At 39.4% G+C, this 26325-nt stretch overlaps 1 protein-coding gene across 1 annotated transcript in view; it reads right to left on the bottom strand.

Moving 5' to 3' along the window:
- The window catches only part of PPA2 (pyrophosphatase (inorganic) 2), an 80490-nt gene that overhangs the window by 17213 nt on the left and 36952 nt on the right, over positions 1–26325 (bottom strand). The window contains exons 8-9 of the mRNA XM_006096601.3: positions 4895–5022; positions 3541–3626 (exon numbers count right to left, since the gene is read on the bottom strand). Coding sequence (XP_006096663.3) covers positions 3541–3626; positions 4895–5022 — 214 coding nt within the window. The remainder of the gene's footprint in view (positions 1–3540; positions 3627–4894; positions 5023–26325) is intronic.

Genomic DNA, 26325 nt, shown 5'->3' with positions numbered 1-26325 from the left:
AGTCACTGCCACCCAGGGAGCAGCCACTGAACGACTCAACAACTAGATATGTCAGTGAGATCAAACATGGGTAGACAAAGAAACCCCCAAAGGAAAGAAAAGGAGGACTCGCCAGAAAAGCAGCTAAGTGAGACAGAGGCATGCAACATGACGGAAAAAGAATTCAGACTAAGGGTCCTAGAGTACATGCACCGGACGGAGGAAAAAATCAATACCATATGCAAGAAGCTAGAAGAAACAGATGAAAAAATCAACAACTTAAGTAAGTCCCAAGAAGAAATGAAGAGCGATATAGCTGCAATAAACTGAACGAAGTGGGGAAAACAGGTTAAAAAGGGAAGAGGAGACAGTGTACTCATCTATAACAGTACATTTTAAGGAACCGAGAGAATAATTTATTCACTAAAAATAAAGAATATAAAAATGGCCGAAACCGGTTTGGCTCAGTGGATAGAGCGTCGGCCTGCGGACTGAAAGTCCCAGGTTCGATTCCGGTCAAGGGCATGTACCTGGGTTGCAGGCACATCCCCAGTAGGAGATGTGCAGGAGGCAGCTGATCGATGTTTCTCTCTCATCGATGTTTCTAACTCTCTATCTCTCTCCCTTCCTCTCTGTAAAAAAAATCAATAAAATATATTTTAAAAAAAAGAATATAAAAATGTAACAACTCTGAATATATTTTACAAGTCAAGTCGTGATAAAAATAAAAAATGTGTTAATATTCTAAAGGTTTTGTCTTTAAATGACCTAGGCACATGTAATTTTTAAGCTAACAAAACTTATTTTATTGTATTCTCTAAAATGGTACAGGTAGCCTGACTGAGATGGCTCAGTGGTTGAGCATCAACCTATGAACCAGGAGGTCACAGTTTGATTCCTGGTCAGGGCACATGCCTGGGTTGTGGGATTGATCCCCAGTAGGGAGCATGCAGGAGGCAGCCAATCAATGATTCTCTCTCATCATTGATGTTTCTATCTCTCTTTCCCTCTTCCTTTCTTTCTGAAATCAATAAAAGTATGTATTATAAGAAATAATAATAAAATAAAATGGTAGAGGCATACTATAGCTGTTAAGTAAACAGACTTGGAACCTGGCTTAAATCCTGGCTCCACCGCCCAGTGTGACCTTAGATCATTCAATCTCTGTGGTTTCAGTTCCTCGTGGGTAAAATGGAGATGTAATAGGGTTCTGGTGAGTATTAATGAAATAACACATATAAAATACATAGAACCTGGAAGATAGTAGAGTTCAATAAATGTCAACTCTTACTATTGTAATCCTAATCACTACCAAAAACTAGAGCAAAATGATGCCAGAGCTTAGAAATAGTCACCCTCAGAATGCAGATAATTAGAATCAGCACAGAAGGAATGATCTCAAGCAGTAGAAAAGCTAACCAACGCGATGGCCTCCAGCTGTGTAGCTGAGGAAGCTTGGGAAAAACACAAGTCCCTCAAGGAGTGCAAGAGCTTTTCAGAAAGTATGATTAGCAAGGAGATAAGTAAGGAAGTGAACAGCAAGCAAATTCCTCTTAGACAATTAGAGATGTCTTCTTTTAGCTCATCACATTAATAGCTGGCTTTGAATACCTGACCATGAAGACTAACTCAGTCTACCAGTTACTAGGATAGTCAGGACTGGAAGACTTTGTTGTTAATAAATTATACTATTTAAATTAGAAAAAAATACCTAAATTTTAAGAATATGCTGAAAAAAAAGAGAGAGTAGTCTGCACAAGCGGTAAGAAAATGGGGAGGAGGATATCAGAGTTGAGGGTGTTACATTAGCCTGCACGAGAAACAGAATCTTAAGCTATAATGCCCAAGCATTTGTGCCACAGGTAAGATGAGCCTCTTGACGACCTGAATAAAATATTCTTTGAGCCTATTTCTTTCCTTCATCTGACTAATTTATTCTAACGATTGCTTTAATGCAGCGGTTCTCAACCTATGGGTTGCGACCCCTTTGGCGGTCGAAGGACCCTTTCACAGGGGTCGCTTGAGACCATCCTGCATATGAGATATTTACATAACGATTCATAACAGTAGCAACATTACAGTTACGAAGTAGCAACGAAAATAATTTTATGGTTGGGTCACAACATGAGGAACTGTATTTAAAGGGCCAGAAGGTTGAGAACCACTGCTTTAATGTCTCTTTTGATTCCAGACTTTATGCTCCAAAAGAGCAGGGACTGTCTTCACAGCAGTAATACAGTGGGGCCTTGACTTACGAGTTTAATTCGTTCCGTGACGGAGCTCATAACTCAAATTACTCGTATGTCAAATCTTAAAGTGAACGAGGGAGACACATGATGCTGGGCTGATGTTGTGGCATTCACTGTGACGTTAGCTGCCCCAACTAGCGGTGGGGTATCTGAAGCTGGCTCGTAATCCGAATTTTAGCTCGTAACTCAAAGCAAAAAATTGGCCGAGACGGCTCGTATCTCGAAAAACTCGTTAGTCGGGACACTCGTTAAGTCAAGGCCCCACTGTACTGGTATCAGGACAGGACCTGGCAGTAGACCCCTAGTCAGTATTTGCTGAAAGAGAATGGTTTTCCAATTCCTCCTGGTTCAGAGAAGGGAACAGTGAAGTGGGGCAGTATCTACTCTCGAGGACGTCAAGTTGCTTCCCACAGTTAGGCTCACCAACAGTCAGTTGTTTTGTTCTCAAACTTGTTTATGTCTGTTTTCTTGGTTGCTATTATTTCATAATGTAAGCAGTAATTATGCTCATAGATGAAGGGAGTATGGAAAGAGACTGTTTCTATGAACACTAAAGTAGGCTCTAAAACTTCCGAGGCTGTAAACACTATTGAGGCTCTAAAAAGCCTTAATCAAAATGAATGACTATAAAAACTTGATGGCAAATAAGGTGTGGGGTAAGGCAACTGTAAAAGGTTAGAAAAAAACATACCCTTCAAACTTATAAGGGTTTTTCATTGTAAGGAGTTTAAGGGTTATAGGACCTGATCTTTATTGTCCATTATACATTTACGTAAGAATATATATAATCTATATGGAATCAATACAGAAAAGGTCTTAGCATTATATCCAGGAATAGGTGAATAAATGTACATTTAACTGTTTTAAAGTAAAATAAATGAGTTATATGTGTTACTGTTGTTTGATTCCTCTGAATCCATCAGCTAATGACCCAGATCTTGTTGGATAAGACGGCTTTTTTGTTTTTATTAAGAAATGATGTGGTAGCTACAAGATAAATAAAATAACCATATGCTTGCATGTTGAAAAACTGTTAATGTTTTTTCAGGCCATTTTTGCACATATCATAATATATTACAATAACCACTGATATTATAAATGCTCCCACTAATCTATAAATCCCTTGAAAAATGATGAGTCAATTATTAGTTTCACGGTGCCCAACACTTAGTAATGACTTCCAAATAGGTGCTCTGTAAGTATTTAAGTGAAAAAAATTGCAACTCCCTTAAAAAAATCAGATCTGAGTAGTATTATATGACTGTTTACTACCAATTAATAATAACAATAAGTAAAAAAGACAAATTCTTACCAACTTATATCCCCTCCATCACACCGCTTCATAAGCAACGCTTTCCAACATTCATGTGTAGATTTAATAACTTCAAGAGCAAAAGCCTAGTTCCAAACCAAAAGAAAAAAAAAGTCATAGCAATCATCACATCGTTATACTAACATACTCTCTATAAGAACATGAGCTCTGGAGTCAGGCAAACTTGAGTGTAAATTCTGGCATCCTTATTTACCAGCTGTTTGACTTTGGATAAGTTGCTTAATCTCACTAAATCTTAATTTCTTCATCTATTAAATGGAATGGAATGGGGATCATTGAAATCAGAGGTTGGCAACCTAAGGCCTGGGGGCCAGATCCAGCCTGCCACTGTTTTTGTAGATAAAGTTTTATTGAGCACAGTTTTACACTTATACATAATCCAATACAAAAGACTTAAATCTTAAAGATTCTTTTAATAAAGATTCTTTAAAAAAAATATTGAGTCCAGCAATAAATTCTTATATAGCAAAATACTTATTGTAAATGCTACTTTTATTTTTTTTTTAATATATTTTTATTGATTTCAGAGAATGGAAAGGGAGAGATAGAAACATCGATGATGAGCAAGTCATTGACGCCCCCTACTGGGAATCAAGCTGGCAACCAGGGCATGTGCCCTGACCCGGAATTGAACCATGACCTCCTGGTTCATAGGTTATCGATGCTTAACCACTGAGCCATGCTGGCTGGGCCTTATTGCAAATTTTAGTTTTCATTAACATGGTTTACTTATAAAATATAATTTATTTATTAGCACCCACTTAAAGGTTGGATTATAATGCATAATTCATATAGTGGTAATAACTTTAAAAAATATTCCATGCTTTACACTTTAACTCTCTGGCTATCTTCTCCATTTGCATCATATTAGAGACAGTTTATGGTATTCTATTAAAAAGTCCTATGACAGTGAGATAATTCAAATGCTTTCTTAAATTAGCAGCTTGATTCAGTCATGGTAAAATGAGCACATAGGAGACAAGCCCCTATTGATTTACACTAATAGTGAGTAACTGTATCCTCTCCAGAATAGTAAATAGAAGATTTTTCTTCCTAGAGAATTGGAAGAATTAGATTCATCAAGGAAATCCCTCATATTTTTTAGATGAAAGAGATATCTATAGATAAATAGATGGATATAGATCTTCAATAGCCTACTGATTCACTGAGAGATCTCCTGAAAAAATATTTTAATAAAAGTCATGAAATAATATCCTTAAGTATAAAAGTTATTAAGACTTTTGCTATCATGCTATATACAAATATTCATACATGAAAAAGTATTGTGCAGGTATTATGAGGTATGTTTTAAAATAAAGAGTATTATCTTTACCTTGTTTTTGAATTCTCCATTAAAAGCAAAATGGTTTTCTGGTTTTCCCTCTGGCACCTTATAAAATCTAAACCAATTAAGTGTAGCTTCCAAATAACCTGGTTTGTACTTCCGAACATCATCAATATCTGTAAGTGAAGAAACAAGAAGACTTTTTGTTAAAAATAAAAATTCATTCCTTATAGAGCGTGGAGCTGAGGGAGGCAGAAAACACAGGGTCTAGTGTGACTCTGCTAACAAGCAGCATAATCGTCAGCATATGTCCTTTCCCTGGGGACTCCGGTATTGCAATGTGAATATTACACTTCATTCTACAGACACTGAGTATCTTCAGACACTGTCGTAGGTACAGGAGATGAGAACAGCCAAGTTCTTTTCCTCAAGGAGCTCAGAGGGCTAATGAAAGGAAACAGACAAACAAACAACAAAATGCAATGCAGTAAGAAAATCAAGTGTGATGTCATTCTGCTGGCAATGGAGGGCTAAAGTAGGGAAAGTTACAACATCAGGATCAGTGCTCAAGAAATATTAAGCTAAAGGAACACTGAACATAGAAAGGAGAGGGCAGTACCCAGAAGAGAACGTATTAAAGTTGGATAAGAAAGGTTTCATGAACATATAAACGAGATATTTAGTAAGTTTCTCATTCATTATGTGTCAGATAGTGTTCTAAACAGTGAAAGAGAACAGTAAATGGAAATGAGTTCCTACTCTCATGGCTTGCACAGTAGGAAGAGACAAATAACAAATAGAGAAACAAACATGTAATACATTAAGCAACGGAAAAGTATGATGAAGGAAAATAAAGCAGAGTAAGAAAGAATGAAAACAAGTCAACTTTAAACAGGATGATACATAGATGGTCCAGAGCTTTTCATTCCAAAATCTGTAATGATTTACAGGATTTATTTTTAAGTTTTGTTACCATGTAAACAGCTTGATTGTTACATTTCAAGGGCATTCATTTTTAAATAACTGGATATTACTATATTAATAATAGACCTCCTACCCCCATAAAGGTTCCCAAGAAATATATCCTTTCAATAAATATTAATTGAAAAAGTATGAGGAATAACTAGGTAAAAATAGAAGCCTTTACTCTTCACCAGACTGTGGTTTAAGGCTTAATTTAGCATAGTCCTTTATGCATAATATATTATAGCAAATGACAAACAGACTTGGTAATACTGAAAAATTAGAAAGTTATAACCAGAAACCAGAGAAGACACCATGCACAGGGATAATTTAAAGATCATATGGTTTCAGACTTGCTCATCCAAGCCTTGTGGGAATCCTCACTCACTAGCTATGTCAGGAAAAGGTGAGCATTTTTATGCTTGCCTTTTTCCTGTTGTGTAAAGGTTTAGCAAGAGTTACACATGCCTCCAGAGGCCAGATGATTCACACACTGAAATGAGTGTGGTAAGGCAGACACCATAGGCACCACGGCAAACAGAAGACAGAGTATGCTGCCTAAAGGTACTCAAAATTAAAATGTTATAATATGCCAATGGGCCATATATCTATCTAAGCCTTAGATTCTAAGCTAATTCTGGAGCAAATAGCAGGAACATTACAAGTAAGAGGGAAAAGAATCACTTGAAACTGAACACAGGCTACACTTGCTCTATTAATTATAGTTGACTAGTGGCCCGGTGCATGAAATTCATGTGTTGTGTGTCCCTCAGCCAGGCCTGCACCCTCTCCAATCTGGGACCCCTCAGGGGATGTCCAACTGTCGGATTAGGCTCGATCCCTGCGGGCATCCCTCTCACAATCTGGGACCGCTGGCTCCTAACCACTCACCTGCCTGCCTGATTGCCCCTAACCACTCTGCCTGCTGGTCTTCTCGCCCCCAACTGCCCCCCCCTTGCTGGCCTGATCACCCCCAACTGCCCCCCCGCCGGCCTGCTTGCCTGCAACTGCCCCCCCGCCGGCCTGATCACCCCCAACTGCCCTCCCCTCCTGGCCTGATCATCCCTAACCACCTCTGCTTCGGCCCCACCACCATGACTTTGTCCGAAAGGTCTCCCGGAAGGCCTCCTGGTCTAATGAGCATATTACCCTTTTAGTAGTATAGACATTTATTGATTAAATGATGGAAGATGTTCAAGATAGTGAATTCTTTTTAGTATTATAAATCGTATCCTAAGTCACAGAAGTCTTTGTCATACCCCCAAAACAACATTTAATAGATCCTCTTCAATTTCTGATTATTGTTATACTTATCTTTTTAGAAGAGTTTTGTTCCAAGGCGAGCTTTCTATTGCTCATTTTCCTACATCCTATCTCTATTTTTGTGAAAAAAAATTCTGTAAATTAGGTAATACAGAGTTCCTTCAAATCACTGTTTTGTTATTCAGGAGAAAAACTTCTTTTGGTCCACTCAAGGTGAGCAATCAGAAAGGCAAATAAATAAGTTTCTGTAACTTAAATTTATGACCTCATCATTGTACCTTACTCTATTTGCCATTCTCGGACCCCTTCATAAACATTTTTATGAATGATTTTTAATTTACTGACAATAAATAAGAAAGGAAAAGCTAAGTTTATTTCAGTTCTTGTTTTTAATTACAAATGAAACTCTTTTAATTAAGATCTACTTGATCAATTCCCTGGATGATTAACAAAGACTTCTTTAAAATATTCTGACTGATGTCCACAGTAGCACCAATGCTGAATCTAGTAGACAATCTACATTATAAAAGGCCAGGGGTCATCACGACCTAAACGACCAGACAGACAACCAGTCACCAGGAAGTGTAGTCCTGCCCCCGCCGCCCACAGGCACCTATCACAGCAAGGCTGGCAGCCAGCGGGCGGGCAGGGTGATGGGGAGGTGGACAGGGTGAAGCGGGTGCAGGAAGATCATTAGCCCTACAGCCCGGGGCCGGTAACGACCTCGCCGCTTCCACAGAAGCTTCGGATCAGGCCCAGAGAGAGGCTCGGAGAGAGAGGCAGGGTCTTATCAGCAGCCGCCAGGGCTGTTGGCAAGGCCTGGAGAGAGAGAGAGAGGCAAGGCTAGATATGCAGCTGCCTTGGAGGCTGCAGATCAGGCCCGGAGATAGGCCTGGAGAGAGAGGCAGCGCCTGATCCACAGCCGCCGGAGATAGGCTCAGAGATGCTGACTGGCATAGAAACCAACCAATCAGAACCAAATCTGGGTCAACTGCAAGGAGCCAATGGCTGCCTAGGAGGCAAAGCTTTTGACGCTGACTGGCATAGAAACCAACCAATCAGAACCTAATCTGGGTAAACTGGAAAGGCAGAACCTAAGGTGAGAGTTGATGAGGGGTTTTAATGGTAACAGCTGTTTGGTGTAAGGTGTAAGAAAGCGGTTCAATTTTTTAATGACCTGTTTGGCAGTATAGTGCATATGGCTGGCTATCAGTCCAAATAGGATTATGTATCTTTGTCTGTCAAGAGCATCTCCTCCTGCTGAAAAAGGCTCCCCCTACCCCACACCCCCTTTAAGCAATCCTATCCTAAATAATCTATCTATACTAATAAAAGGGTAATACGCTAATAATACCGGGTCGACTGGCCAGCCATTTTCCGGACATCTGACTTCCTTCCAGACAAAGCCATGGTTGTGGGGGCCAAGACAGAGGCAGTTAGGGGCAATCAAACTGGTAGGTGAGGGCAGGTGGGGGCGACCAGGCCAGCAGAGGAGGGCTGTTAGGGGCAATCAGGCCGGCAGGGAAGAGCAGTTGGGGGCAATCAGGCTGGCAGGGGACCACTTAAGGGTGATCAGGCAGGCAGGCAGAGGTGGTTCGGGGCAATCAGGCAGAGTGCAGAGAGGTTAGGGGTAATCAGGCAGAGTGGTTAGGGGCTACCAGGCAGGCAGGCAGGAAGGTGAGCGGTTAGGAGCCAGCAGTGTCCGACTGCCGGTTTAGGCCCGATCCCACAGTTGGACATCCCCCAAGGGTCCCAGATTAGAGAGGGAGCAAGCTGGGCTGAGGGAACCCCCCCCCCCCCCGCCACCCTGCTCCGCTGCACGAATTTCGTGCACTGGGCCTCTAGTCTAAAATAAAACCCAGGCTTTGCTTTCTCCAGTTAAGTTTCAGCTTTAAAAAACACCACTTGTCTTTATTCCCAAAACATTTCTGCCAATTGCATCTTAATTATAATTGTGAGAGTTAATAAAATAGTAAGGCAGTGATTTTATCAGTACAAAAGAGAGATTGTGATTCTATACAATTAATTTGAATGTTTTAAAAGAATTCAATAGAACACGTTGCTAAAAATATCTATTGTCAAAATTAGTCCTGGATATCAAAATAGTTAAAAGATGAGAAAAAGACAAAAATCTACAATTATGCATGTAGATTGCATTGCAAGTGAGGTGGGAAGAAGATTTGAAACATGAGGAGTCAGAGAGAGCTTCTGATAAAATGTATTTCAGCAAATTCCTGAATGAAATGTGGAAGCAACTCATTCAAATATCTAAAGGGTTGTCTTGGGCAGAAGATGTTAAGTGCCAATATTCTGAGGTATGGGTGTGCTTAAAATATTTGAGGAAAGTGTAAGAAAGCCTTGTGTGTACAGCAGTGATGAAAGGATGCTAGGAGATGAGACTAGAGAGCAGGTCACAGGCCAGTCACAGAAAACTCTGAGGGCCACACCAAGGACTCTCCTGTTTCCTTTGAGATGGGAAACCAGTAGAGGCTCTGGGCAGAAGAGCACAAGTTTTTAAAGATCTCACTATCTCCTAAGTAGGGAAAAGGCTGTGCGGAAAAGAAGTGGAAGCAGGAAATCCAGTAAGAGGCTAAATGTAGTTGTATAGCGGTGGTGACAAACAGTCAATTTGGGATTATCTATAGAAAGCACAACTGAGGGGACTTACCAGTAGGGGAAAAAGTAAAACCAACAAAAACCAGTTAGGATCGAACTTACATAAAAATTAAAAGTATCAAAGAGCTAAAAGGGACTCGTCTGTAAAATTCGGTAAAAATAGTCACCTGATGGGGAAGGAAAGCTTCTATTCCACAAAAATGTGGGATTTTTCTCATATGTGCTCCAGAAGAAAAACTATAAGAAAAAATAAACTATAAGTACATTGAACTTCTTAAAAATGAATGCCACTATGTGAGGACAAGTCTGATGTAAGACTATAATGATCTTAGAGAAATAGCCTGATATAAAACTAGACAAATTAGTCAGGAATCCACCATAAGAGATAAAAAATACTCTTAATTCATGACAAAAAGAGTAACACGAAGACTTTAGACAGCCATCTGGAAAGAGAGGATCAAGTGCTCAGTGAGGAAAAATGGGCTCCCAACCTAAGTTAAAAATAAGAACAGTAGGGTAATCTAAGAAACAGGAAAAAAAAAAAGTCACCCAGATATGCTATCACCCTAGTTTTTCAATAAAAAGCTTCATAAAAGGTATCATAACTTCTATCAAATAGTATGCAGCCATCATTTACCTTACTACAGGTCTATTTTCAAATTTGAAAGTTTAATTAACAAAAATTATATGGAATTGCCTTAAGAGAATATTTATAGTAAAATTAAAGGTATAAGATTTATAAAAATAATCATAGTTCTAAATAAATCCATTGGAAATTTTATACACTTTTTTACTAAATGCTAGCTAAAAAAGCAAAACAGAAACAATGATGAAATAAAACAACAAATTTTAAAGTTTAATTTGGTTTTACCAAGTCTGAGCTCTCCATTTTAATCTCATTAGTTATCTTTATCAATTTTACAGAGGAAGGGGGTAGAGAGAGAGAGAGGGAAAAAAGAGGGAGGGGGGGGAGAGAGAGAGATTTAAAGCATGAGAACTTTTATATCTAGAGATATATTAAAGTACCAATGAACTTTAAAAATAATTATATACTAAAAACAAAGAAAACACTAAAAAATTATAAGTATGAGAAAATTATGACAACATATTCAGTTATCATAATACAGTAAATCTAAAGATCAACAATAAACATTTTAAGTAACTCTCTTACCCATCAAAAAAGAAACACACCCAGCCCCCCTCCACCCAACTACACATATAATTTAAAATTTTTTAAACAAACAAAAAAGGAAAAACACACTCTTGCTTAATAAATAACGTTTGGTCCTAAGAATATTCAGGAAATGATGACAATAAGAACGCTCAGAACCTTTAAAAGAAGAAACAAGGTACACTGGACAAACATCCTGTTTGGATTAGACAGCACTAAATTCAGATTCCAGTTCTGGCACTCATATACTATTGAATCATCGTGGAAAAATAAATTATTTTGATTCTTCAAATACAAAATGAGGGACAAGAAGGCTGTTGTGAGAATTAAATAAGGTAATATGAAAATCATCTAATTAAAAATAAGGGTTAATTCTTTTTCTAAAGTATTTTTTCTATTGATTTCAAAGCGGGAGAGGGAGAGAAAGATAGAAACATCAATGATGAGAGAGAATCACTGATTGGCTGCCTCCTGCACGCTCCCCACTGGGGATGGAGCCCGCAAACCAGGCGTGTGCCCCCGACCAGAATCAAACCTGGGACCCCTCAGTTTGCAGGCCGACGGTCTATCCACTGAGCCAAATCAGATAGGGCAGGGTTAATCTTAACAAATATTAATTACCAGCCCTCCAATCCCCTATAATCTTGTCCATGGGATGCAGCCAAAGTTATACTCAGAGTTAAGCTTTATTTCTCAAAATTAAGTCAACAGAACAACGAGAAAAGCCCAAAGTAAGTTGAAGGAAGGAAATAATAAAGATTAGAGCAGAAATAAACAAAGACTAAAAAAAAATACAAAAGATCAATGAAACCAAGAGCTAGTTCTTTGAAAAGATAAACAAGATTGCTGAATCATTAGCCAGACTCATCAAGAAACAAAGAGAGAGGACCCAAATAAAATCAGATATGAAAGCCAAGAAGAAATAACTGACACCACAGAAATACAAAAGATTGTAAGAAAATACTAGGAACAACTATTTATGCCAACAAGCTGGACAATGTGGGTGAAATGCACAAATTCCTAGAAAAATACAATATCCTAAAAATGAGTCAGGAAGAATCAGAAAACCTGAATAGGCCAATAACAACTGATGAAATAGAAGTAGTAATAAAAAAACCTCCCAGCAAACAAAAGCCCTGGATGGCTTCACAGGGAGGATTTACCAAACATTCAAAGAAGAACTAACATGTATACTGAAACTATTCCAACAAATCCAAGAGGAAGGAACACTTCCACCTCTTTTTATGAGGCATTATCCTAATTCCAAAACCAGATAAAGACACAACAAAGAAAGAGAAGAATTACAGGCCAATATCCTTGATGAACATAGATGCTAAAATCCTCAACCAAGTATTAGCAAATAGCAACCACAACATATAAAAAGATAACATACCATGTTCAAGTGGGATTTATTCCAGGGATGCAAGTCAATAAACATCACATACATCACATAAACAAATTGAAACACAAAAATCACATGAACTTACAGATCCACAAAGTTCATTATTCCCTAAGCAGGATAAATATAAAGGAAAGAACACCTTAGCAAATCACGCACACGCACACACACTAGCTGAAATCCAAAAATAAGGAGAAAAGCTCTGAAAGCAGTCTGAGAATAACAATCCTATATAATAAAGAGGTAATATGCAAATTGACCTTCACTCCATCGTGCCATCACAAGATGGCCGACCCCATGTGGACACAAGATGGCCGGCAGGGTAGGGCAGTTGTGGGTGATCAGGTGAGCAGGGGAGGGCAGTTGGGAGGATCCAGACTGGCAGGGGAGGGCAGTTGGGGGTGACCAGGCTGGCAGGGGAGGTCAGTTGGGGGTGATCAGGTCGGCAGGGGAGCAGATAGGCATTGATCAGGCTGGCAGGGGAGTGGTTAGGGGATGATCAGGCTGGCAGGCAGAAGCGGTTAGGGGCAATCAGGCAGGCAGGCGAGCAGTTGAAAGCCAGTGGTGACTTTGAGAGGGATGTCCGACTGCCTGTTTAGGCCTGATCCCGGTGGGCAGTCAAACATCCCTTGAGGGGACCTAGATTGGTGAGGGTGTAAGCTGGGCTGAGGGACACACACTCAACACTCCCTGGTGCACGAATTTCATGCACCGGGCCTCTAGTGTATTATATACTGGGTAACAATAAGCTGATATTTGACTTCTCATCAGAAGCAATGGAGGCCAAAAGAATATGGAACACCTTCACAAAAATCTCCATAATTCACAATTCTATATCTGGTAAAACTACACTTTTAAAACAAAGGCACGAAAATACAATTTCAGATCAATCAAAATAGAGTAAACTCATCACCAGTTGAACCGTACTACAAAAAAATGCTAAAGTCTTCAAGTTGAAGAGAAATGACATGAGATGGAAATTACAGATCTCTAGGACATAATGAAATGTATGCTTCAGCCACTTAATAGTTTGACAGTTTCTTATGACATCAAGCATATAATTACCATCTCACCCAGTAACCCATTTCCTAGGTATTTCCCCAAGAGAAATGAAAACATATGTTCACACAAAGGCTTGTATTTGAATGTGCATAGCTGTTCTATTCATATTAGCCCAAAATTGAAAACCCAAATTTCCATCAACAGGTAGATAAACAAACTATGGCATGTCTACACAATGAAACTCTATTCAGCAATAAAATGAAACAAACTACACAAATTAGACACAACCTTATGCATGAATCTAAAGCATTATGCAAGAGGAAGAAGTCATAAACCAAAGACTATATATGTCTTTGGCAATGTACAACTGACTCTATTGAAATATTACTGTGATTGTTAAAATGCCAAAATTTTTAATATACATGTTTTCTACCTTTAAAATAAGAGAAAATGCACCTATTTTGAAGATACTTTCAAACTTTGCTCAAAATGTTCATTTTGTGCTTATCAATAATACATATAGCCTGGCCGGTGTGCTCAGTGGTTCAGCATCGACCTATGAACCAGGAGGTCACAGTTCAATCTAGGTCAGGGCACATGCCTAGGTTGTGTGCTTGGCCCCCAGTAGGGGGCATGCAGGAGGCAGCTGATCAATGATTCTCTCTCATCATTGATGTTTCCATTTCTTTCTCCCTTCCTCTCTGAAATCAATAAATATAAAATAAGTAAATAAAATAGTAACACATATATGTACACATTCATTTATTCATCAATTTAAAAATACATATTTAGCACCTATAATATGCCAGAAATATGTACAAAGCTTTTGTAATGGAGCAATTCATATTACATACCTAGACACAAACCTAACATAACATGTAACAAGACCATTACTAAATCAATAGCACTTTACTAGAAGATATATAGGAAAGCACGAATAGATGTAGAAATATATATATACTAGAGGCCCGGTGCACAAAAATTTGTGCACTCGGGGGGATCCCTCAGCCTGGCCTATGCCCTCTTGCAGTCTGGGACCCCTCAGAGGATGTCCACCTGCTGGCATAGGCCCGCTCCCTGGGGGATCAGGCCCAAGCTGGCAGTCAGACATCCCTCTGGCAGCCTGGCAGCCCTCGGGGGATGTCCACTTGCCAGCGGGGAGCAGGCCTAAGCTGCAGTCGGACATCCTTAGCACTGCTGAGGAGGTGGGAGAGGCTCCCACCACCACCACTGTATTGGCAGCCATCAGCCTGGCTTGTGGCTAAGCAGAGCTCCCCCTGTGGGAGCGCACTGACTACCAGGGGGCAGCTCCTGCACTGAGCATCTGCCCCCTGGTGGTCAGTGTGTGTCATAGAGACCAGTCATTCCCAGTCTTTCTGCTGTTAGGGTCAGTTTGCATATTAACCTTTTATTATATAGGATCATATTCATTGATATGAACATTTAATATTTTAAAGATAGCAGAAATCCTTGACAACTAGATTCAAAAATCTGCACAGAAGAATAAAGCTATATGTAAAAAAAAAAAAAACTATTTTGAAAGAGTAAAACAAAAGGGGAATTTGTCTTGTGTATGTTTTATTATGTGGTTATAGTAATTAAAATAACTTGACACTGGCACAGGAGTAGATCATTGATGACAAACAGAATCCAAAAACAGACTATTTGCATGAAGAAGAATGCAATATATGACAAAGGAGTATTCCTAAACAGTGGAAAGAGAACAGATTTTTCTGTTAAGTAGTAATCGAAATATTATATATATAAAAAATTAAAATAAATTCCATATGAATTAAAGACCCAATTATAAAAAAGAAAATATAAAAAAGAGAAAAAGAAAAATATCTTTCTGTATATGGGAGAAGAAATCCTTAAATAAGAATCAAAAGGACTAAAATAGCCTTTGGCTATGAGGAAAGAATGTTTTAATAACTCTGTTAAGTATCATAATAAATGCTAAAATAAATTAAAATGCTAAAGTCATGCATAAAAATGATTGATAAAATGGAATACATCAAAAATAAAAATATCTAAACCAGAAGTTTTTCTGCAGATGAGAAAATATTTGCATCTAAGTAATAAATATCTAAGTAATACTCATATATCAAAAGAATATGTCAACTCAATAGAAAAATGGGAACCATATGTCTAGGCAATTCACACAAAGTTACACATAGCCAATAAATAAATGAAAAAGATGTTCTATCCTAGCATTAAGCAGAAAATGACAAAATTAAAACAAGATACCATTTTTCACCTATCAGATTGGCAGGAAAGTTTTTTCATGTTCAGTACTAGTATGTCATTGAAGCTTTAAAACCTGTAAATTAGGTATTATTTATTTCCTGTATGTAAATTAGGAAATTAGGGCTCTACCAGGTTAAGTAATTTTTCAAGGCTTTAAAGGGAATAAACTCAATACAGTAGCTTTAGCCCTAACTGGTTTGGCTCAGTGGATAGAGCGTCGGCCTGCGGACTGAAGGGTCCCAGGTTTGATTCTGGTCAAGGGCATGTACCTTGGTTGCGAGCACATCCCCAGTAGGGGTGTTTCTCTCTCATCGATGTTTCTGACTCTCTATCCCTCTCCTTTCCTCTCTGTAAAAAATCAATAAAATATATTTTTATAAAAATACAGTTGCTTTAAATCTGAGGCAACTTTAGAGGAGAAACTAAAGCTTCCAGAGGTCATATGACTTTCCCAAAGTCAAACAATAAACACCAGAGAGGATTTTAGAATAGTTTGTTTTTTTTAAATATACCTTTATTCTTCTGTGCAGAATAAACTCAATATAGTAACTTTAAATCTCAGGCAGGTGTGTATTGAGGGGGGGTGGGGGGGGAGGAAACACACACATCATCATTTGATTAGGTGATTACATCTCCAACTGAATGTATATCAAAATTGTTATCAATTATCCTAGATCTAAGGTTAAACCTCCAACAAGCAAAAAAATTAAATAAATAAAAGACGGATTAGTGGAATGGTTCTCAACTTCAGAATTTTATCAAACTATATACATTTCCAACTTGAGAACCACCTGTACTTCCATGAAAAAAATCTGAAGGAAAAAATTAAAATGCCATTTTTATGTGGATAATTTTCAATGTACCATGACATAATGTGAGGAAAGTATATAATCAGCTGACTTTTCATTTTTATGTTTAGATAAAAACCAGTAACATAAATGTAGTGCCATATCTCTTTGTCCATATTATTTTTTAATTAAAAAAAAAGATACTAGGAAATGGCTTCATGCTTAAAATTTTGTCCAAAGAGGGAAATAAATTAAAAATAAATAAGTAAGTTTTCAATTCTATGGATTTTACCACAGGAAGAGATGTAAATGCACAACACTCTGTTCCAATACTACAGATGCTGCTCTCACAGAACTACTCATGGGCACACTGGTCTCTACACAAAATCTGTGGGAAGCAAGAACATGTGTTTTTAATGACATTTTATAAACATTCACAAGAAACAGCAGTTCCTTTCCAGAACACACTGTATTTTCTCTGTCATAATTAGAGGTTCCAGCTCAGGGACGTGTTTTAATAGTTTGTACTTACTCAGGATCTCTAAAAGGTTTTCCTGTTTCCCACCCTGGTCTGCATACCTGTGTTCAAGACTAATAAACAATCTCCTTCCTTTTAGTTGTCCTTTCTTTCTCCATTCTCCTTTCCCAAAATTATACTCTTATCATCCCTGTACTAAAAATATGTTCTAACGTCATAAAAAAATAATGGAAATTAACACACTTAAAAAAAAGTATTACCAACTAAGGTAATTCTACATGGAGGCCTATTTGTATTGTATCAGAAAAACTTCTCAGAAAAGACTTGGTAAATTTTTTTCAAAAATATGCATGTTCATTATCATTTCATGAGAAATGAGACAGGAACAATAAAATGGAAACCATCCAGATGTCTTGTGCACAACAGAAATTCAAATATTCTTCTAATCTAATTTTAATATGAAACATATAACACAGTGGCTACAGCTCAGGCTTTGGGTGGGACAGACCGCCACTGAAGTTCCAACTACAGCACTGAACAGCGACGCTAAAGAACTTAAAAATGTGCCAAAGTCCCCAAGAAATCTATCTCAGGACCCTTTAATTTAAACTTTTACCTTCATCACTAACTTTGAAAATAATGTAGGTCTTTATACTTTAGAAGAAGACAGACGAAAAATAATAGATTAAAAATATTTCCTAAAACAACCAAAATTCAGAGATGGGAAAAACCCTTGGGAACATTTACTGATTAGAGGATCAACTTTAGAGAAACTAAAGCTTTGAGAGGTCATATGATTTTTCCAAGGTCAGATAACTAACAAACACCTGAGAGGATTTTAGATCTTCCCTACTCTTTACCACATCATAGAAATATGACTGAAGCCTAAAATACATTGAAAGAGGTCAAGGTTTAAAACAGAGACAAAAGAGTCCCAGAAATCTAATTCTATTCTTAATTATAGTACATTTTACTCAATTTGTCCCTCCTCCTCAACTGCCTCCTCCCACACCCCACCCCTACACACTCATGCCTATTAAGGTATAAACTATTAATGAAATGAAAGGAATGAAGATCAAAAGAGCCATCTTTTTACAGGAGCCTTTCATCATAATTATCCCACTGATGCCTAAATTATTTAAGAGCAAATGGCCAGCACTCCCAGAAGGCAACACTGTTCCAGGCCATAAATATAGCTGGAGACCCCAACTGGATTCTAAGCGCTCTCTGCATGATTTACACAAGTTATTAACCAACACCCCCAGTTCATCAGTTTCTTAATCTGACAGAAAAAGGGAACACTAGCACCTCCAGCTTGAGCTTGTGTACACATTAAACAGCTATTCCAAAGGAAACATTTGGCAGAGTTCCTTGGCACGCAGTAATTCTTCCAGAAACGTCAGAGCTTTTAGCATGACAGTGACGACATGCCAGCCCCTTTTCTGTCAGAGTACACCCACAGGAAAGCAAACTTAGCTCCATTCCTTCAGGTTACAAAGGTTAACATACCTATCCTCCCTTAAGATTACTATACTAATATTTATTTTTTATGACAGTATTAAATTGTGTTTTATGAAGTAAGGAAATTAAACACCACATAATTTGGTTATTTTTTTAAAAATAATAATTGCATGGACACTAAAAATTTTAACTTAGCAAGTGAAAATTTAAGCCAAAGAGATTCAGTTTCCACATGTATATTCCTGCCTTGAAAGACAATATACACCCCTGTTCATGGTTTCATTTTCTGGGGTTTCTGTTACCCAAAACCAATCATGGTCCAAAAATATTAAATGGAAAATTCCAGAAATAAGCAATTCATAAATTTTATTTTTTACATACATTTTTATTGATTTCAGAGAGGAAGGGAGAGGGAGAGAGAGAAGAGGGTGAGAATCATTAATCAGCTACCTCCTGCATGCCCCACACTCGGGATCAAGCTCGCAACCTGGGCATGTGCCCTGACGGGGAGTCAAACTGTGACCTCCTGGTTCATAGGTCGACACTCAACCACTGAGCCATGCTGCCTGACCAATTCATAAGTTTTAAATAGCGCACTATTCTTAGCGTGATGAAATCTTGGGCCCTCTCCCACTATCCCACCCAGGACGTGAATCACACCATTGTCCGGCCTATCTACTCTGTATATGTTCCCTGCCTGTTAGTCTAGTAGTAGCCATCTCAGTTATCAGATCGATTGCTGTGGTATTGCAGTACTTGAGTAACCCTTATTTTACTTAATAATGGCCCCATAGTGAAAGAGTAGCGTTGTGTAAACTGATAACAAAAAACAGATCCAGAGACAGAGAAGCATCGATCAGACCATCAAACCTCAGAGGGAAGATAGGAGAGGGTGGGAATAAGGGGAGAGATCAACCAAAGGACTTGTATGCATGCATATAAGCATCACCAATGGTCACAGACAGCAGGGGGGTGAGGGCATGAGTGAGGAGATGGGGGGGGGGGCAATGGGGGAATAAGGACACATATGTAATACCTTAATCAATAAAGAAAAAAAAGTAGTGTTGCTGGCAACCAAAGAAAAGCCGTAAAATACTTCCGTTAAGTAAAAAGGTAAAAATTCTCAACTTCATGAAAAAGAAAAGAAATGTATGCTGAGGGTGAAACATCTACAGTAAGAATGAATCTTCTGTCTGTAAAACTGTGAAAAAGAAATTTGTGCTTTTGCTATTGTACTTCAAACAGCAAAAGTTATAACCACAGTGTGTGGTAAGTGCTTGGTTAAGATAGAAAAGGTGTATCCCAACGGTTAGAGTGTTGGCCCACACACCAAAGGGTCACTGGTTTGATTCCCTGTCAAGGGAACATACTGGGTTACAAATTCAATCCCTGACCCATTGGGACAGGTTCCGGAGCCAACCAATTGATGTGTTTCTTTCATATCAATGTTTCTCTCCCTTCCTCTCTCTCCCTCTCCCTCCCTTCTTCCACTCTTTCTAAATATCAATGGAAAAAATATCCTCAGGTGAGAATTACCAAAAAAAAAGAAAAAGGTATTAAATTTGTGGATGGAAAACATAAACAGAAAATGTGCTCCCACTGATGGCTACATGCTACTCCAGAAAGCACTGAGCTTATATGAAGACTTCAGCAAGGATCCTCTGAAACAAGTGATCATATTCACATAATTTCTATCCTATCTAATAAAAGAGAAACATGGTAATTAGCCATACAGCCGCTACCCTACCCATTGGCTAATCACTGAGATATGCAAATTAACTGCCAGCCAAGATGGTGGCCGGCAGCCAGGCAGCTGACCCGAACAGGGAGGCTTGCTTGCTCCAGTGACGGAGGAAGCCAGGTTCCCCACCTGCCTTGCCGGCCTCTGAGCTGCTCTCTAAGAAACATCGTAACAAATATAGAAGCTAAACAAAACCCCAGAAACCTCCTTTCAGTCAGCCAGGCTTCAGGCAGCAGGACCGCAACATTGTTTCAAATACAGAAGATAAACAAAGGCCAGAAACCTGCTTTCAGCAGCCGAGCCTCAGAGCTAAAGCTGGCCCAGAATTTTAAAAAAAAAGAAAAAAGGAGCAGTTGGGAGCTTCAGTCACCCACCAGCCTGAAAACGGCTCTCAGCCCCTCACCCAGACTGGCCAGGCACCCCAGTGGGGACCCCCACCCTGAAGGGGGCGTGACCAGATGCTAACAGCCATCATCCCCTCATCCAGGCTGGCCAGGCACCCCAGTGGGGCCTCCACCCTGATCCAGGACACCCTTCAGGGCAAACCAGTCGGCCACCACCCATGCACCAGGCTTCTATCCTATATAGTAAAAGGGTAATATGCCTCCCAGCACCGGGATCAGCAGAGCCCCGAGGCCTCCCGGCACCGGGATCAGCGCCCAAACCCCCTGATCGCCCTGCGGCTCTGTGTGTAACGGGGGGCGGGGCCACAACCTCCCTATCCGCCCTGCTCTGTTCGTGACAGGGGAAGGCGCCCCAACCCCCTGATCAGCCCTGCTCTGTGCCTGATAGGGAGTAGCTCCCCAACCCCGATTGCCCTGCGGCTCTGTGTGTGACAGGGTGCGGCACCCCAACCCCCTGATCGGCCCTGCTCTGTGTGTGATGGGGTAGAGCCATAACCTCCCCATCGGCCCTGCCCTGAGTGTGACAGTGGCGGCGCCCCAACCCCCTGATCAGCCCTGCTCTGTGGGTGATAGAGGGTGGCGCCCCAACCCCCTGATCCGCCCTGCTCTGTGGGTGATAGAGGGCGGTGCCCCAACTCCCCTATTGGCCCTGCTCTGTGCGTGACAGGGGGAGCTCCCCAACCCCCTGATCGCCCTGCGGCTCTGTGTATGACAGGGTACGGAGCCCCAACCCCCCTGATGGGCCCTGCTCTGTGTATGACAGGGGGCAGCGCCCCAACCCCTGATCGGCCCTGCTCTGTGCGTGACAGGGGGTGGCGGCGCAACTTCCCTATCGACCCTGCCTTGAGTGTGACAGCGGGCGGTGCCCCAACCCCCAATCGGCCGTACCCTGAGCGTGACTGAGGGTGGCATCGCAACCTCCCGATCCGCCCTGCTCTGTGCATGACAGGGGGTGGCGCCCCAACTCCCCAATCGGCCCTGCTCTGAGCCCGACCAGGGGCTGCACCTAGGGATTCGGCCTGCCCTCTGCCACCCGGGAGCGGGCCTAAGTGAGCAAGTCATTATCTCCTGAGGGGTCCCAGACTGCGAGAGGGCACAGGCCGGGCTGAGGGACTCTCCCCTCCCCCCCGAGTGCACAAATTTTTGTGCATCGGGCCTCTAGTTATAATATACTAGAGGCTCGGTGCACGAAATTCATGCACTTGGGGGGGGGGGGGTTGTCCCTCAGCCCAGCCTGCACCCTCTCTAATCTGGGACCCCTCAGGGGATATCTGACTCCCTCTCACAATTGGGCACTGCTGACTCCCAACCACTCGCCTGCCTGCCTGCCTGATCACCTCCTAACGACTCCCCTGCCTGCCTGATCACTCCCTAACCACTCCTTTGCCAGCCTGATCACTCCCTAACCACTCCCTTGCCAGCCTGATCACCCCCTAACCACTCCCTTGCCAGCCTGATCACCTCCTAACCACTCCCTTGCCAGCCTGATAGACGCCTAACTGCTCCCTTGCCAGCCCAATCACCCCCAACTGCCCTCCCCTGCTGGCCATCTTGTGACCACATGGAGCGGCCATCTTGTGTGAGGGTGTGACAGTCAATTTGCATATTACCTCTTTATTATATAGGATTGTTATAGTTGTTCTATTCTAGTATTATTATTGTTAATCTTAATATTATTGCTATTGAGCCTAAGTTATAAAGTTTATCATAAATACATTTGTAGAGGGAAAAACAGTGTCCATAGGGTTCGATACTATCCATGGTATCAGGCATCCACTGGACGTCTTGGACTGTATCCCCCTCAGATAAGGTGAACTACTGTATATAAAATACATATACATTCTGACAATTTTAGAGTAAGTGCAATGCTAGCCTTTGAAAAAGTCCCAACTACCTTGCTTAAAATAATTTCCCTATTATTAATGCAATTTATTCATCCCAAAATGTATCTGTATCAATATAATTGTTCTGATCTCAATTTATTTTTTAATTTTTCATTTTTTAAACCACAAAAGCAAGTTATTACAGGACAACAGACAACAGTTTTCATTTATTGAAAGTCACCAAACAAATCTTTATTGCTCTGCAAGTTGAAGTAACCCCTAGGCCCAAACCTTCTCATGACACTACTCCCCAGTCTTAGGCATCACTGGCAGTTCTATAAAGAGGCTCAGACATCTGTCTGGTGAATATATGGAGCTCTACATTTCAAAAGGTGGTTAATTTAACGGAGAGAGAGATTACACATCCCCTAGCACTCTGATCTTCTTAAAAAGCTGTGAACTTGTTTATTTCATAATTAAGTGCTATTATTCCTAATGGCCAAAGCATTCTCTAGTAACAATTTGGGTGCCCAGAGGTCTTACTAACTCGTTTAGGCCATTATGGCACTATTGAAAACACGAGAGCCTAGAACCTAATTACTGTGCATCAAATGGTCGTAGTGCTCTCAAGTGTTAATGAGGCAAGCAAAGTGACCAATTTCCTATCAGGGAGTATAGGAATTTGTTTTCAAATGTTATTTTGACCTTTTTTTAGATTTTCACAGTGGCTACTCCAGTTTTAAAAGGTAAAACTTCAAGATTTAAATAATAATGTAGAAATTAAAGAAATACAGCCAGCAACCAGTTTCTTTCTAACTGAAACACGTTCTCTGATGCAATTGCTAATGTTAGTTCAGTCATGTCAAAGTTAAAAACTGGAACTATGATTACAGGATATTACAGTCTCCCAAAGTTTGCACATATGTTCCCTGGGAACAAAGAAGTTATTTCATAACAAATAAAACAACCCTAAAACTTCCTAGCAAAATCATACTTTAAATGTGTCTAAATTAATATAGTATACACACCGAAGACATCTGTCCATAAATAAAAACAGATTTGTTTAAAAAAAGTAGGTACTGACCATGTCAAAAAACAAAACAGCTATTTCTCAAGGTACTGGAAATGAATAAGAAGAAATTTTTAAATGTCTAAACAAAAATGTATAGAAAATAATTTTTTAAATTCTTTATAAATTTCTGTATTACATACATCATCAGAAAACTACAGTCTTTTTTAAAAAATTTCCAGATAGCTACACTTTCCTACAGGTTTTTAATAATTCCTCCTGTTAATCTACAGATGACAATGTTTAAACTATTATAAAATCACTCACTCCTTTGTGATAGAAATTTCAATTCCTGCACAGTAATTTAAAGTTACTGTGTTAGATATTTTAAAGTTATTTAAGTAGAAGGTGACCACACACACACACACGACATTCTAATATATACCAATTAAAATAATCTCCAATGCATTTTCTGGAAAATGTACCAGCCAACAATGAAAAAGAAAACCAAAATGGAGGACATGAAAGAATCTAAGAAAGAGTACAACTAATAAGCTATGAGGGCAATGAAAAAAACCCCACAATAATAGCTGTGCAGAGGGATCAACAGAACAGCCTATCCAACACTGCTCATTCAATAAATGGTATGATAAACTACATAAATAATATTCACATAAATCCTATAAATGCAATTCAGTGCTTTCCAAGTTTCAGATTCAGGAGTCAAAACATAAAAAAACAGTTATAGGTAAAGAACAGAACCTCAAACATTATTCATTTTGACGCTGTAGAACTAACAGTGTTGCTAAGTGAAGCTAGGTGGTAAGGGGCAGAGAAGTACAGAAACCTCAACGTCCTAGTTCCATCCTGGGCAGCTTCCAGTTACTGTTTTAAATTAATGAAGCAACAAATGTAGCTCAAAGTGTAATATTTAGAATTAAGATAACAAAGAAGAAATATGGTAACAAAATTGGGAAATGTATAAAGTTAATTTCCTAATCGTCCAAAGCAGCAACTTGAGTCAAGAGGGAAAAGACACAAATTAAGAAATAGAAGTGTTTACAGAAAGGAAGCAAACATTCAAGAGAACTGAAATCACAGGGTGAAGATGTTATGAGCAGTGAGACTGAGGGTGGGAAGTGGAAGGAGAACGTTAGTTTTCATTTTATATAACTTTTTTATTATTCTGAGTTTTTATTTCCAAGTATTATGATTATTTTTATGATTAAAAAATGTCATTAAAAATCCTGTGTTTGTGATTTTAGAAAGTAAATGTGGGCAGGAAACATAAAAAATTTTCAAAGTTGCTTGACTTAATAATAAATATAGTTGATTAATTTTCAAAGATATATAGTAGAGAATGGCACCAAAATTTACTACCTATTAGCTAATATTTATTTAATCAATGAACCCAAATATACATATTTTCCTTTATAATAAAACTAGAGGCCCAAATGCACAAAATTCATGCAAGGGGCTCAGCCCTTGCAGCCCTGGCTGCCTCGCAGCCCTGCCCATTGGTCATTCTGAAAGGTCGTCCGGAAGGTCGTTCTACTGTCCGGTCAAATTAGCATATCAGCTCTTTATTATATTGGATCATAAGTTGTTGTAAGAGGCATAATCATAAAATTGGTTCCTTTATTTGTTTCTGAGGCTTCTCACCCTGATCAAGGTTCTATTATAAACCTGTAACATCATATAAAATAAGCCATGTGCTTATAATACGTAAGCTCCCCATGAATTATAAGACAGATACCTTTGGAAGATGAATTAACTATTATGAATAAAAAAGGTTATTAAACACTGTAATCAAATCATAACTGGCTTTTTTTAAAACTTTAAAAAATTCCTTCACATATTTAGGAAGCTTTCAAGCCCTCTAATTACTGAGCATCACTCAGCTCTCATCCTCTCTAATTCCCCTTTGGCAGGTGCTAATGAAAACACAGACAACACAGTAGGCTAAAGAGTGAAGAAAGAAAAATAAGATTAGGATAATTTCTGTCCACTAACACTTCCTTCCTTAAGCAGCAGGACAACAGAAACTCTGTTGTCTGAAATAGTTGAGAGAACAGCTGTATGATGTTTGAAAGATATGATAAATATAAAACAAAACTTGTGTTTAAATTAAAAATAAAAGCTGCCACATAGGATCACCTAGAATTCCATGACTTACGATTTTTTTAAAAAAAAATTATACCAAAATTTCTTCAGCCTTTCAATTTGTGCCTACATCTATTTCTTCCTTGGGTCACTTAAGTAAAAGACAAAAGAAAATGAATAAAGATATGAGGAATCTATACTAATAAAAGCCTAGGTGGTCCTCACGCCCTCACGTACGCCCTCATGTCGTCACAAGATGGCCACCACAAAATGGTCGGCAGGGGAGGGCAATTGTGGGTGATCAGGCCTGCAGGGAGGGCAGTTGGGGGCAACCAGGCCAGCAGGGGAGGACAGTTGGGGACGACCAGGCTGGCAGGGGAGGGCAGTTGGGGGTGATCGGGCTGGCAGGGGAGGGCAGTTGGTGAGGGTGCAGGCCAGGCTGAAGGACACCCCCCCCATGCACAAATTTCATGCACCAGGCCGCTAGTGCAGTGATGGCGAACCTATGACACGCGTGTCAGAGGTGACACGTGAACTCATTTTTTTGGTTGATTTTTCTTTGTTAAATGGCATTTAAATATATAAAATAAATATCAAAATTATAAATCTTTGTTTTACTATGATTGCAAATATCAAAAAATTTCTATATGTGACACAGCACCAGAATTAAGTTAGGGTTTTTCAAAATGCTGACACGCTGAGCTCAAAAGGTTCGCCATCACTGCTCTAGTGTATTATAATAACGTGAAGATAAAAGAAATGAGAAGTAAAAAGAAACCACATACATACAGAATTTATTTTACAAAACCTAGATATATGAGAGTACTTAAAATACTACCCAGTGCAAACAATATGCAAATATTCTTAAAGTAAATTATTTCCCTCCCTTCCCATACCTTACTCATTCTGGAAATAAACAACAGACACAATGTCAGCATACCATATCAGAGCAAAATATGCCAGTAATTCTCGTCTTTTAATTTTAGGATTTTAAAAATGTATGAAGAATTG

Source organism: Myotis lucifugus, unplaced genomic scaffold (genome assembly GCF_000147115.1).
Source record: "Myotis lucifugus unplaced genomic scaffold, Myoluc2.0 scaffold_182, whole genome shotgun sequence".
Taxonomy (NCBI): domain Eukaryota; kingdom Metazoa; phylum Chordata; class Mammalia; order Chiroptera; family Vespertilionidae; genus Myotis; species Myotis lucifugus.
Note: the sequence above shows the minus strand (reverse complement) of the source record. Positions and strands in the feature narration are given on the sequence as shown.